This window comes from Citrus clementina, unplaced genomic scaffold (genome assembly GCF_000493195.1).
Source record: "Citrus clementina cultivar Clemenules unplaced genomic scaffold, Citrus_clementina_v1.0 scaffold_2, whole genome shotgun sequence".
NCBI lineage: Eukaryota > Viridiplantae > Streptophyta > Magnoliopsida > Sapindales > Rutaceae > Citrus > Citrus x clementina.
In genome coordinates, this window is record NW_006262688.1 from 8,934,248 (window position 1) to 8,947,823 (window position 13,576).

At 43.7% G+C, this 13,576-nt stretch overlaps 3 protein-coding genes across 3 annotated transcripts; 2 read left to right on the forward strand and 1 right to left on the reverse strand.

Moving 5' to 3' along the window:
• Positions 1-421: 421 nt before the first annotated feature.
• On the reverse strand, positions 422-3,139 carry LOC18050967 (probable receptor-like protein kinase At5g18500). The gene is made up of 8 exons (XM_024190721.1): positions 2,437-3,139; positions 2,266-2,307; positions 2,040-2,156; positions 1,840-1,953; positions 1,397-1,615; positions 1,204-1,319; positions 758-1,018; positions 422-661 (listed from the first exon to the last, which is right to left on the reverse strand). The coding sequence occupies exons 1-8, from the start codon at positions 3,137-3,139 to the stop codon at positions 422-424; spliced, it is 1,812 nt and encodes a 603-aa protein (XP_024046489.1).
• A 3,317-nt stretch (positions 3,140-6,456) lies between these two features.
• Positions 6,457-7,453, forward strand: LOC112100860. Its single transcript, XM_024190722.1, has 2 exons — positions 6,457-7,297; positions 7,407-7,453. Exons 1-2 carry the CDS (start codon positions 6,457-6,459, stop codon positions 7,451-7,453), a joined length of 888 nt encoding a protein of 295 aa, XP_024046490.1.
• Positions 7,454-7,546: 93 nt separating this feature from the next.
• On the forward strand, positions 7,547-8,593 carry LOC112100861. The gene has a single exon (XM_024190723.1). The coding sequence runs from the start codon at positions 7,547-7,549 to the stop codon at positions 8,591-8,593; it is 1,047 nt and encodes a 348-aa protein (XP_024046491.1).
• Positions 8,594-13,576: the final 4,983 nt, after the last annotated feature.

Below are 13,576 nucleotides of genomic sequence, written 5' to 3' on the forward strand. Positions count from 1 at the left end.
ATAGATTAATGATGATCATATTTTCACTTCTCAGCATCAAACATTCACTCAAAAATTTTGCAGTTTTCTATTTACAAAATCTTTCATTGGTTTTATGAGCATTATTGGTAGAGAAGCAAAATTCATTTATGGTTTTGGGTGCTCATGCTCTTTGATTAAGCATACTTCATATGTTTATCTATAAATTCTGATTCTAAACTTCGTGCTTCTTCTTTCTTGGAATGACTTAAGCTCCATGTTCTTGGTGATCTCAGGAGCCACTGATTCAATCGGCTTTTGACGTGAAGTTATTTACAAAAGTATATATGTCTCATGATCTTCTATTATTCAAAATGGTAACGACTACAACAAAGAAACCACTAAATCTCTGTCACAAAAAATTCCCAAAAACTTATATATAGTAATTAAAAATTTCTCTCTTTCACGGAGTTGAAGGCTGGGTGGTTGAAGTTTGAGTTGTGGAAGCCTTAGCTGTTGTCGATATGTCAAGTGCCTTCTGTAATGTAACAAAAACTTGCTCCATGGGTGGTCTTTGATGCGTAAGTGCTGTGCAGGATAGAGCCAGCTGAAGTGTAAGATCAAAAGCTTCTATTGAGTATTCCCTATCAAGTTTAGGATCAGCAAGTTCCAATGTACTGCCTGCTCTGGTAAGAACTTTTGCCTGGTTAACAGAAACATTGAAAATAAAAACATAAGCCGGAAATTGAAAACATAAATCCAAAACAAGAAATTAGAATGAGGCAACACGGTGTCTGACCATTTTATTTAGATGCATTGGTTTCTTCAAGTTCATGTTAATGACCTTCTTCCCAGACAGAATTTGGAGAAGTACTATTCCAAAACTGTAGACATCGCCTGATGAATTTACTTGGCAGTTGCTTCGGTACTCAGGATCAAGATAACCAAAAGTTCCTCTTACTTCTGAGCTAGCATAGGTTTCACCAATGTCAATAACCTTAGACAATCCAAAATCTGAAAGCTTGGCCTCAAAGTTTGGACCCAGGAGAATGTTTGTTGGCTGCGAGAACCAACATTTAGCAATAATTAATCTTTTGCATTATTCCATTCTGGAAGAAGCCTGTGTTACTCGAATTCTCAAGTCTTGAAACTCAGTAATGTTATAATTGGTGGAAAGGAGAGTTCTGACCAGCATGAGAGATGACACAAACGGTATTGTTATGAATAGACTGAGGTAAAACAGACCTTGATATCACGATGAACAATGCAGCCTTCTGAGTAACTGTGGAGAAACCAAAGACCACGAGCACTATCAATTGCAATCTCCAGCCTTTGGATCCAAGATAGGCACTTATCCTTGCCTGTTATGGCTCACTTTCGTCAGACTGGAAATAAATTAAACATGAAAAAGGAACTTTTAACAAATGGAAAGGACTACCAAAAAGCCACTCAGCGAGATTTCCATTGGGACACAGCTCATATATGAGGAAACATTCGTCTACTCTTAAACAATAACCCAGCAGAGCCACAAGGTTCGGGTGTCTGACGTGAGATAAGCTTGCAACTTCTCTGACGAAGGTCTCTACATTTCCCTCATTGGTAATATGTTTGATGGCAACGTGCTGATTGTTTGACAGTTTGCCTTTATACACTTTTCCTGATATAATATCAAAACAAGTGAAAATAAAAACCAAGAAGCCATATAGTTGTGATAGGCCTACTGAGATTTTATTGTCATTTGTGGTGAAATGAAAACATCATATGACTTGAATATTCAGTTGTGAATATTAGGTTTGGAGTGGCCGTTAAGTTAGTCGATACACGTTGATTCTTGAGACAAAAAGAAGGTTGCATCGTTCTTTAGCTTACTTAGATACCGACCTGTTATTCCTTCCCCAATGAGATTTAGTTCGTTTAGTTTCTCCGTTGCGTAATGCACCTCCCTGATTGTATATCTTGGACAACCAGGATCCTTCAGTTGAACACCTTTGAATGCTGCCAAGTGAAATAAGCAGAATCAGCAAGCATTGTTAGCTATTGGCTAATGCCTTGGTTGGTTACTGGAACTCTGCAAGGCTTACAAGTAATCTTAGCTGGAGGATTTGATTTATAGTATCTCTTCAGGCAAATGCAAGACGCAATGATTATTATTGCGACGACCCCAACAACTACAAGGCCTCCAATGAGAATCCAAATACCTGTTTCCATATAGAGTTCTTGACGGTTAAGAGAATAGAACATGCCATCAAATGAAAAGATCCATATTTGAGAACCAAGTGTTGATTACAGAAATGTTTATGTACTCACCAGTCTTATGTGTCATCTTCATTTCAGCCAGTGTTTGTTTCGCTGCAGACCATAGAGACTAGTTACAGATGTTCTCAACATTAACTTTCAACGCAATGATCGTGTAAAAATCTTGCTGGAAATTGAATTTACTGAAATTCATGTGTTTTTAAGATCTGTCCAGCAACTTACTAATATAGATATCTTGTGCAGCAAGGCACGTGAAAACGTTTTGTGCATACTTCTCATCTCCAATTCTGCTACTTATCAATGATACCATCGCCGCAAATCTGCAGACTTCAGATTCAATATCTATTGACTCGGCTTTGGAGGATGCGAAATGCGGTCCTTTTATCTCTTCCCAACTCTGCACGCAGACGCCACATATTTGATCCCATTCTCCATCAGAACTCACAAATTTGCAATCTTCATTAAACTTAATCAGTTTATTTCCCAACATCTTAGAAACATCAGCAACAGAGTAGTTGGAACAAGCCCCAGCACCACTAGTTAATTTCTCAATCCCACAAGCGAAAGCATCTTCTTCCAATCTCTTCATTGAAGTCAAACAACTTCTCTGCTCGCTGGAATTCAGGTATATATTTCCTGTTTGATTCGCCCGCTGCCCCAATGCATAGAGGTACTTTTGAAAAGCTGAATCACAGCATTTGTTGGGCAGAAATCCTCCCCAATCTCCCCCTTCACAACTCGAATTATTTGACAACGATGAAAACTGAAAATGGAGGCTGCAGTCTACAGGTGAAGGCTGACAATGTGTTAACTCTGTTACAGCGGTGATGATGATGATGAAAATAAACATAAATGACAAATCCTGAGGATACATCTTATGCTTCCCCTCTTGAAATGTAGATTTTGCAATGTAGGGAACTACCATAGAACATATGCTGATAGCACTATCCTAACAACTTCTGTGGCAAGAAAGATTATAAATTTCAGAAACCTTGGTGTGATATGTGTGTTATTCAAAGAAATTCCATTGAAACTTTGAATAAAAAATTTCTTTCTGAGAACTCAGAAGAGAGGTCTCTGTTGCAGTAACAAGTTTTAGTGAACACATTAAGACAAGACTCCTGAGAAAATGAGGTAGTGAAAACTTTGTCTGTATTACGAATTTGGATGGTTTAATTTGTACGGACTCAAAAAAGAATTGCATAATCTTGGCAATTGCGTTTTTGATTAATTAATACAAAACTAAAACGAAAGGTTTGTATGCATTTGTTCTAATGGAATATATGGCTAGTAATATGTGCTGTATAATTATATTTCTTTTCTGATTAACAAAGATGTTTGTTTTTGCCGGCCTACGCAATTTCAACAATATGCCATATGCTTAACATTTTAATTTTAATTTTTAATTTTTTAATTTTTACCGAAGGTCGTTGCAGACAAATTGTTCCAAGGAACTTACTGTTTGTCAAAGAATATGCTAGCTTTATTCCAGAGAACGACAGCTCAAGTTACTCCACCTTATTCCTTATATGTCTGTACTGAATTTACAATTGTGCATTAGATTATTAAAAGATGTCTTAACATTAGATATTAGAGTATTAGTGTTGCACTAGAGAGTCTGATTGAATGGTTTTCAAATAATTTTATTTAAAAATATTAATTTAAAAAGTCCATACTGTCTAATAAATATTCTCTTTAATTATTCTCTATTTTTCACTTGTTGGTATGTCAAATTTGTTTGAATTTTAAGTTATATCAGACATAAATACTATTTTACGCTTGAAGAATTAGATTTTCAACAATTATTATAAGTAATGGCAACTCAACATGGGTGTTTTGAGTAATTTTCAATAATAAACAACTAATTGGGTAATTGGCTTAAGCTATAAGAACTGAGCATTTACTTTACAAATTATTCATGCAAATCTTTGTTTCTACTTTTATATAATAGACATTTGTTAAACTTGACTATCTAAGAACTTGATTATGTGATTTTTTAACAACTTTATTTAGTTGGCTACTCGAATTCAAATACAGTGATTTGAAAAAGAATAGATTTGTGCTTTGCTACCTCCTTACTTTAAAAGTAAAAATAAAAATAACAAACATTATTTTTTATTAAAAAATAATGTGTTTCAGATTAAGATTTTCTTGGTTGAATGTACATGGCATAGAAAAGGCATGGAAAGAGAGAGAGAATGACGAGAGAAATTTTAGAATACACCAGAATAAGTACAATTAATTTAATTCATGAATAACATATATATTTAAATTTTATATAACCATCAATTACATAATAATTTTTTAAAATAAATACACATATTATCATAATATTATTTAATTGCGGTATAACTGACATAATATCTCAAGGTATTTTAGCATTTCTCGACAAAATAGAGCACAATAACAATTGATGATTTCACAATTTGACTTGTGGGCCAATCAAATGTCCCCGAAGCAATTGACCAAAAGTAAGTAATCAGGACCAAATGCAATCGTGATAAGCAGTAAATTATAGGCTTGCTAAATTAAGATGGCCATAATTTATTAATTTTACAATAAAATTTTAAAATTTTAAATACATTTCAAACTCAAAACACACGTGTATAGAGCGTCGTCATTTTTTATTTCACTTCTTTAAAAGTGTAATTTTAATCGAGGGTAAGTTGTAAACAACTGACAAGGGTATTCATTAGCAGGATACTAAAGCGGTGCCAGTAAATCAATTCTAAAAATAGAGCAATCCTTTTACATCCTTTAATATCCTTATAACACCTCATTTTTCGTAATCTTAATTCTGTTACTACTAGAAATTAAGTGTTGATGCTGAAATCTGCTCGCCCTTTGACCGACCAGATTCTTTCACCAACGTTTGTGTTATCTGTTGTTGCTCGTTCACTGGAACTGGAATCGTCCCCCTTCCTCTCAATAGACCTGCGCTCACTAAAAACGGATCAGAGACGCCGGTGGTTTTGCCGGCGTAAACCCTCCGATGCCTAAGTTAGCTCAAGGTGTTTACGGGAAAACAATGTGATTTGGGTTCAAGAAGTTTATCTGAAATTCGTAGGAAAATGGTCTGGTTGCAATTTGGCAGCGTTTTCCCTCTCTCAGTTTTTCTGTCCCTTTCTCCGTTGAGTTCCTTTTCTTTTATAGCCGCTGTCCCCACCTTTCCGTTTGCCCTTCATCCCCCCCTTTTTCGGGTAGTGGCAGCCCCTCACGGGACTCTAACCGTTGCATTGTCGCAAACGTGGGGACTTACGTGTCCTTCAACGGTTCTGGGAAAAGCGTAACGGCCGCAATTCTGTGTTCTGTGAAAAGCATAACGGCCGCGATTCTGTGTTCTGGGAAAAGCGTAACGGCCGCGATTCTGTGTTCTGGGAACAGCGTAACGGCCGCGGTTCTGTGGGATCGTGTTCCCGCTTTCTGGGGGACAGGTATCGGCTCGGTGTATACCTCTGGTCGGTACATTCCCCTCGCAGGGGTTCCCCTCTGGTCGGTTTATGCTTGTCAGGGGTTCCCCTCTGGTCGGTTTATGCTTGTCCCTGTGTTCGGCTCGTACCATAGGCTGAGGTGATCTACGCCGGGGTGGAAATAATAGCATGACCGACCTGGTGCTTGTATTTACTTAACACCAGTCCCCCAGTTTCTGGTCTTGTGAGTGAAATGAGTCAAGAGTAGAAACTGATAGTCGGATCTTATCCATTCGGGGGTTTTTCCTCTGGTCTTCTGTCTAATGGGACGGATCTGAGATATCATTTTTCTTCTGAGGAGATTCCGACCTGAGCATGGGCCTAAATGAACACGCGCCCATTGCATATCTGGGCTTACATCTACCCTGGCCTTTTGTAACGGTTAGTGACGTGGCATCTCCAGACTCTTCGTATTTGAAATTTGAAACGACGGGTTATCTGTCCTCGATGTACGGTGAGTGAGCTGGCGTCTCCATCACTTTAAATGCCTTCGTTTCCCCCTTTTCGTTTCAAATCCCTAGACTCACATCGTCATCGTTTGGTTACTCGTCTCTCCGTCGTTACTTAACCCCCTCTCTGAACTTTGCTTACACTTCTCGTGTCTGGAGTATCCACTTGCTGGATTTTTTCTCTATCACGGCCGCGCCATCAGTGACAGTTCAATCCAGGTATTGCTTTTAACTTCTCCTCTGGTTGTTGTTGATTGGGTTCTGTGTTGCCCTCTTTGTGTCCATATACTCGAGTTTTCTCTATTTTCTTTTGGGATTCCGATATGTCAAACCGGAGAGGAAAGTTGATTGCTGATGAGAGTGATGAAGAATCGGAGAGTTCAGGCCTCAACGTGCCAATACCCACCGACTTCTTAGGTCCCTCCAGTAGTATAGGTCCTTCCCATGGGAGGGATACCCTTGAGTATCCACGCCCCTTAGTTGTCTTTCCCTCCCCCGAAATAGAGCTTGTAGGTAATAGAGGCGGACCTGCTTCGGGCTCTGGTGAGAACCACAGCTATGGTGGGGTTAGGGTTCCTGAAGGAGTCGGTGATGGTGAGGGGAGCAGCTCCGGACCGAGCAGACCTCCTCAAAGAAGGCATCTTGGTCATAGGGCAGAGGCGGATTCTTACCCTATTGACTACACAGCTTGTGCTACCACCGAAACCGATTTGTTCAAGCTGAGGAACCTTTACGACATTCCTTCAGAGGTTCTCCTGGTAGTTCCAGGAAAAGGTGACGTCCCCAGTCGACCTCCGCGGGGGTATGTGACGATGCACCTGGAGAGCTTCAAATTAGGAGCTCGGCTGCCCCTTCAACGTTATTTTGCTAAGATATTGGGTGGTATGCACCTGGCCCCAGGTCAGCTACATCCCAATGGATGGAGGGTTCTCTCGGCTATGTATGTGTTGTGGAAGAGGTGTGAATCAGAGGAGCCCTCCCTTGTTGAAGTGAAGCATCTATACCAGCTGAGGAGTAGCCCGAGGGAAGCAGGCTGGTATTATTTCATGTCGAGCTCTGCGAAGAGGAAACCAATCACCGGCTTCCCCTCCTCGTGCAAAAATTGGAAGAACAAATTCTTCTTTGCTGGGGGGAATTGGTGTCCAGCAGCTCACTCGCTGGGTGGTGATATTTACCTTCCAACGAATTTTGTCACCCCAGGTCGTTCATTTTTGCCTATATTATTGATAAAATTGCTACTTATTGGGTTCTTTAACCTTTTGTACTATTTCAGAATCGTGGGGTCTGATTGGGGGGCTTGAAGATCGGCCTTTGCTTTAGGTGGAAACGGCTCTATTGAACGCGTCTACCTGCCAAGAGCTCCTGTCACCAACAAGTCTGGTCGGCTCGGGCTTAGTGGATATAGCTGCCGGGATGGATAACAAGATTCTCAGTGCTATGACCAGAAAGCGTGGTCGAGCTTCAGGCAGCTCCAGCAACCCACCTCCTCCTCCGAAGAAAACCAGCGTAGGCCCATCCAAGGCTTCTGTTCCTGCTCTGTCCCCTCCCCCGCCCCGTAAGAGTGGTGGGGAGAGAACTTCTGACAAGAGTCCCGAGGTCAGCCTCCAGTCTGGGGACCGATCCTCCCCTCCGCCATCTCGGGAACAAGGCGACTACCTGAGCTTGTATCAGAAGGATTACAAAAGATCGGTGGGGCCCAAGATGGTGAAGGACATTGAGAGTATGGACCTCTCAGAGTTGGCTGCTTCTGTTCAGAGAGTATCCTTCAGGCTGGCCACCATGGTTTCGTGTTACAAGGCCGGGGCCGCGCGCCATGAGAGGAAGCTTCAAGCTGACAATCAGGAGCTGAAGAAGAAAGCTGACTCTGCTGATCGTTCCAAGGAGAAGCTGGTCGAACTGAACCAGCAGATGTCGGAGCTGGCGGAGAAGGTTGCGGTTGCTGAGTCCACCTCCTCCAATCTTGAGGACGAGTTAGGTGGCCTAAAGTCTGACCTTCAAGTTGCTCAAAGTGAAAGGGATACTTTGAGGACCGCCCTTGAGGGAGAGATCAAATCCCTGAGTGACCAGCTGGCTGAAGAGAAAGGCAAATCCGCTGATGTGGATGATCGGTTGGATGCTGAGTACAACTCCGGGGTTGCTTTCAGCTATAAGTGTATCATGTCTGTACTCAAGGAAGAATACCCCGAGCTCGACATGAGCAAGCTGGAATCTGGGGTGGAGAGGTATATGGCTGGGGCCAGCCAGGGAGATAAGGAGCAGGGTGAGCAGGATCAGGTGGATGCTCCTTTGGATAGGGCACAGGAGGAGGAAATTGGGAGACGTGCTTTCGAAGTAGGTCAAGGGTCTGTGCCTGTACCTCCCAGTAATGCTGATCTCCCACCTCCTGAGATTGCTGACCCTTTACCTCCCGAGGTCGCTGATCTTTCAGCTGCTGGAGCCGCTGACTCTCATAATCTTTAGGCCCCCTTTTTTTTTGTATGAACTCTTGAGTTGTATTCGTTTGATAAAGAATTGAACATTTATGAGATTTCCAGATACTTTCTATTGGATCTCTTGTCTGGTGTTTACTTGCATTTAGCAAAATTTTTCGAAAAATTAGTTGCTGGTCTTTCGTTGACCGAGCAGAAGCAGACACTCATTTGCCTTAATAAAATTTACGAAAAATTAGCTGCTGGTCCTTTGTTGACCGAGCAGAAGCAGACACTCATTTGCCTTAATAAAATTTACGAAAAATTAGCTGCTGGTCCTTTGTTAACCGAGCAGAAGCAGGCACTTTGTTGCCTTCGTAGAATTTTCGTAGCTTTAGCTGCTGGTCTTTTGTTGACCGAGCAGAAACAGGCATTTTCTTGCCTTAGCGAAACTTTCGAGAATTTAGCTGCTGGTCTTCGTTGACCGAGCAGAAGCAGGCATTTTGTTGCCTTAGTAACATCTTCATAAATTTAGCTGCTGGTCTTTCGTTGACCGAGCAGAAACAGGCACTTTGTTGCCTTAGTAATATTTTTACTGGTCTTGCTACCAGGGGACTTCATGCTGAATTCATCTTTATTGAAATTTGAATGCCTTACAAAAAACATAGAACATATGCATGTACAACAGGCTATCATGCATTTAACAGAAATAACTTGTCAGAACGAGAATTCAGTAGAGCATTTTGCTTACTGGAAATATTTCTTCAAGTGCTCGGCGTTCCACGACCTTTTCACGTCTCGCCCATCCTGGTATGCTAACTTATAAGCTCCTGGTCCAGTGGCGCGTATCACCCTGTACGGGCCTTCCCACTTCGGGCCAAGGGCGCCATGGTTAGGTTCCCTGGTGTTTTGGTTCACCTTCCTAAGTACCCAATCTCCTGCTCGGAATTGCCTCACGCGTACGTTCTTGTTGTAATAACGCATCATCCTTTGCTGACACTGGGCCACTTTCTGCGATGCCCCTGCCCTCTTCTCCTCAAGCAAGTCTAGGTTTAAGCAGATCTGCTCGTCATTTTGCTCCTCGTTGAAATATTTCGTTCGATGTGTCCCCACTCCAATTTCTGCTTGGACTATCGCCTCATGACCAAATGCTAAGGCGAACGGAGTTTCCCCTGTGGCGGTCTTGTGAGTTGTCCGATAAGCCCATAACACTCCTGGTAACTCGTCAACCCAGGCCCCCTTCTTCTCTCCCAGTCTAGTTTTCAGGAGCTTCTTTATCACTTTGTTGGCTGCTTCCACTTGTCCGTTTGCCTGGGGGTGTGCGGGGGTGCAGAATTTCAGGTCCACCCCCAAATTTCGGCAAAATTCCCTGAAGTTGCCGTTGTCAAACTGTCTCCCATTGTCTGTAACGATGGCATAGGGGATCCCGTATCTGCAGATGATATTTCTCCAAATAAAATCTGTTGTCTTCTTCTCCGTGATTTGGCTGAGGACTCCCACTTCCACCTACTTGGTGAAATAGTCTATCGCCACAATTGCATGTGTCGCCCCTCCTCGGCCCTTAGGTAACGGTCCGATCAAGTCGATTCCCCATTGAGCGAAAGGCCACGGGGATGTCATGGTGGTCAGCTTCTCTGGGGGTTGTGCAGGAACCTCGGAGAAGCTTTGGTAGGTTTTACAGTTTTTTGCCATCCTTTTCGCATCCTGATGCATGGTTGGCCAGAAGTATCCTTGTCGGAGTGCCTTGAAGGCTAAAGTTCTCGCTCCCGAGTGATTGCCGCAAATTCCTTCATGAATTTCCCTTAATACATAATCTGCCTCCTCATCATCCACACATCTCAACAGGGGCAAAGTGAATCCTCGGCGATAGAGTACTCCATCGAGTAATGTGTACCTCGCTGCTCGGCATTTTAGCTTTCTCGCTTGCCTTTTGTCCTCTGGTAAAACTCCATCGCGGATGTGTGCAAGGATCGGGTCCATCCAGGATTCTTCAGTGCTTACTCTCATTACCTCTACTTCTTCTCCTATACTCAGCGAGGTCCTCACCTCTAGTGGAACTGATTTAGGTAATTTGGGATCTACAGTTGCGGCCATCCTAGCCAACATGTCAGCTCGGTAATTTTCGTTCCGGGATATCTGCTTCACCTCTACTTCCTTGAATAGTTCGACCATCTGCCTCGCCTTCTTTACATAAAATCCCAATTTCTCTTCCCTTACTTGGAATTGATCACTGAGCTGGTTGCATACTAGCTGGGAGTCTGCTCGGATTTCAACCCTTTCTGCTCGTAGCGTATGTGCAAGACCGAGACCAATAATGAAGGCCTCATATTCAGCTTGGTTGTTCGTAAGCTGGAATTCGAACTTTACAGCGTAGGATACCTCAACACCTTCTGGGCTTCGTATTATAACTCCTGCCCCGGATCCCTGTTCACTACGTGAACCATCAACCATCACCAACCATATCCCCTTCGAATCCTCCTGTTCTGCTGGTTGTCCCTCCTGGACCCCTTCCCCTGGTTCAATGCGGTCCACCATAAAATCTACCAGGGCTTGGGCCTTGATTGCCCCTCGGGGCTTGTACGACAGGTCAAATTCGCTCAACTCCACCGACCATTTTACTAACCGACCTGACGCGTCCGGTTTTTGAAGTACTTGCCGAAGGGGTTGGTCGGTCATCACAACAATATGGTGGGCTTGGAAATATGGTCGGAGTTTGCGTGCCGCCGTTATCAGAGCTAGCGCCCATTTCTCCATTAGCGGATATCTGGTTTCTGCGTCCACTAGGGCCTTGCTTGCGTAATATACCGGGCGTTGCTTCCCTTCTTCTTCCCTGACTAAAACCGAGCTGGTAGCCCACTTAGAGATTGCTAAGTACAAAAACAGCTGGTCACCCTCTCTCGGAATTGATAGTAACGGGGCGCGGGCTAGATATTCCTTCAACTGTCCAAATGCCTCATCGCATTCCGGTGTCCATTCCATCTTCCTCCCTTTCTTTATGACTTGGAAGAAAGGGTGACACTTATCAGTGGCTCGCGAAATAAATCGGTTCAATGCTGCCAACCTCCCCGTAAGGCTCTACACCTCCTTTACTGTTCGTGGCGACCTCATTTCTATCACTGCTCGTATCTTTTCCGGGTTGGCCTCAATCCCTCGATGGCTCACCAGGAATCCCAGAAATTTGCCCGAGCTGACCCCAAATGCACATTTCTCCGGGTTTAGCTTCATCTCGTACTTCCTCAGTAATTCAAAGGTTTCCTCAAGATGCTTCACGTGATCCCTTGGTTCTTTGGACTTTGTGATCATATCGTCCACATATACCTCCATTGTATGTCCGATCAATGGCTTGAAGATCTTGTTCACCAACCTTTGATAGGTAGCTCCTGCATTTTTCAGGCCGAAAGGCATCACCCTGTAGCAAAACAAACCCATGTTAGTTATAAAGGTCGTGCTTTCCTCATCCTGCTCGTTCATGGGTATCTGGTTGTATCCGGAGAAGGCATCCATGAAACTGAGCAGACTATGACCCGCGGTTGAGTCCACCAACTGATCTATTTTTGGTAGGGGGAAGCTGTCTTTCGGGCATGCCTTGTTGAGGTCCGTGAAGTCTACACACATTCTCCACTTCCCATTGGCCTTCTTTACCAGTACTACATTGGAAATCCACTCCGGGTACTTGGCTTCCCTTATAAATCCCGCTTTCAGCAGTTTTTCTACTTCCGCATTTATGGCCTCGTACCGTTCCTGGTTGAAGCACCTCCTTTTCTGCCTCACCGGCCTTGCCCATTTTCTGACTGCCAGCTTATGACAAGCTACCCCTCGATCAATACCTGGCATATCCTCATGAGACCAGGCAAATATGTCCGCATGGGACTGTAGACACTTCACCAGCTCGCCTTTTATTTCTTCACCCAATTCCGATCCGACTTTAACCACTCTGCTCGGGTCACTCCTGCTAACAATAACTTCCTCCAGCTTCTCAACAGGTTCCTGGCGACCGTTTTTTGACTCCCCCCGGTTATCTAGAGAGGTGACCTGCAACGTTTCCTTGACCGCTGTAGCATAGCAGCTCATGGCCATCCTCTGGTCGCCCTTTACTACACCCACAACTCCATTTACTCTGTACTTCAGCGCTAGATAATGCGTGGACATTACACATTGGCTTATCCTTATGAACGGTCTCCCCAATATCATCTGGTAAGGGCTTCTTTCCTCTACCACGACGAAGTCCAGCATCATCGTTCGTTCAAACGGCTTTGTCCCCACAGTAATCGGGAGTTCAATGATCCCCAAGAGAGTTAACCGTCCCCCTCCAAATCCTTTCAAGGAAGTATTTGTTCGCTCCAGCTTCAAATCTGAAATCCCCATATCATCTAGGGCCGACTTAAACAGAATGTCTACTGAGCTGCCCGTGTCTACCAGTATTCGCTGCAATTCTGTACCGGCCACCTTTGCCTTAATCACCAAGGCATCCTCATGAGGATACAAAATACCCTCTTCGTCATCTTCCGTCCACATAATAGGAACTTGCCGCACTTTTGCTCTTTTGGCTGCCGGTAAATTCAGAAGCACCTCTTTGCCAGCCATGGCGTATCTCCCATAGTTCTTCCGTGCTCTGTTTGAATCCCCGACCAATGTTGGCCCTCCTGCTATCACACGGATGGTCGGCTGTTCTCGTTCTAGACTCCTCTCAACTCCTTCATCCCGTATGTACTTTGACTCAATGACAGGGGACACTCCGTCTACATACTCATCCAAGTATCGGTTCCTTACTAAATCTTCCACCCGAATCTTCAGGTCACGACATTGGCTGATTGTGTGACCGTGAGTGTCGTGAAATTTGCAGAATCTGTTCTTATCCCGTCGATGAGCCGGTTTTGTTATTGGGGCTGGAGGGTATAGCAGGCCTCTTCCCTCGATCCTCTCATATAGTTCCTCCATGGAGATCTTTAATGGAGTGTATTGTCTATAGGCCGAGCTCTGATCTATTAGCTGAACTGATCGGCTATCATGAATGTCACCTCGGGCTGTCCCAGTT